This window comes from Neopelma chrysocephalum, unplaced genomic scaffold, assembly GCF_003984885.1.
Source record: "Neopelma chrysocephalum unplaced genomic scaffold, ASM398488v2 Primary Assembly neopelma1_89360, whole genome shotgun sequence".
In the NCBI taxonomy this organism is placed as follows: Eukaryota; Metazoa; Chordata; class Aves; order Passeriformes; family Pipridae; genus Neopelma; species Neopelma chrysocephalum.
In genome coordinates, this window is record NW_020918353.1 from 500 (window position 1) to 1,215 (window position 716).

General features: G+C 62.8%; 1 protein-coding gene across 1 annotated transcript in view; it reads left to right on the plus strand.

The window, feature by feature from the left end:
* LOC113979806 (glutathione S-transferase 2-like) overlaps positions 1-620 on the plus strand; it is a gene marked incomplete at both ends in the record, with an annotated part of 1,103 nt that extends 483 nt beyond the window's left edge. The window contains 2 exons of the mRNA XM_027707087.1: positions 344-439; positions 510-620. Of these exons, the coding sequence (XP_027562888.1) occupies positions 344-439; positions 510-620 (207 nt within the window). The remainder of the gene's footprint in view (positions 1-343; positions 440-509) is intronic.
* Positions 621-716: the final 96 nt, after the last annotated feature.

The following is a 716-nucleotide window of genomic DNA, read 5'->3' on the forward strand; positions in this document are numbered from 1 at the left end:
TTCTCATCCCCATTCCCCCCACTCCCTTTCCCATTTCCAATTCCCCCATTCCCACTCCCAATTCCCACATTCTTGTCCCCCATTCCCCTGTTCCCATATTCCCTCCCATTTGCCCATTCCCATTCTCAATTCCCCTGTTCTCATCCCCAAATCCCATCCCTATTCCCCCATTCCCATTCCCCCTTCCCCCATTCCCGCTCCCCACTCTCTGCCCGGGGGTGCTGCCCGTGTTCTGGGGGGTCTGGGAGATGTTCTGTGGGGTCTGGGGGTGTTCTGTGGGGTCTGGGGGTGTTCTGTGGGGTCTGGGGGGTATTGCAGCCCCTCCAACCCTCCCCCCCTGCAGGAGAAGCTGAAGCCGGGATACCTGGAGCAGCTTCCCAAGAAGCTCCAGGAGTTCTCGCGCTTCCTGGGCTCCCGGCCCTGGTTCGCGGGGGACAAGGTGAGTTGAGGGGGCTCTGGGGGGTGTTTTGGGGGTCCCTGTGGGGTCTGACCTCCCCCTACCCCCCCAGCTGACCTTTGTGGACTTCCTGGCCTACGATGTGCTGGACCAGCACCGAATGTTTGTGCCCGACAGCCCCGAATTCCAGGGAAACCTGGGCCGCTTCCTGCAGCGCTTCGAGGTGAGGGGGGACAGGGGACAGCCTGGGGACAGCCCAGGGCACCCCAGTGTCCCCAGTGCCCCCATCCCAGACACCCCAGTGTCCCCACCACTGACC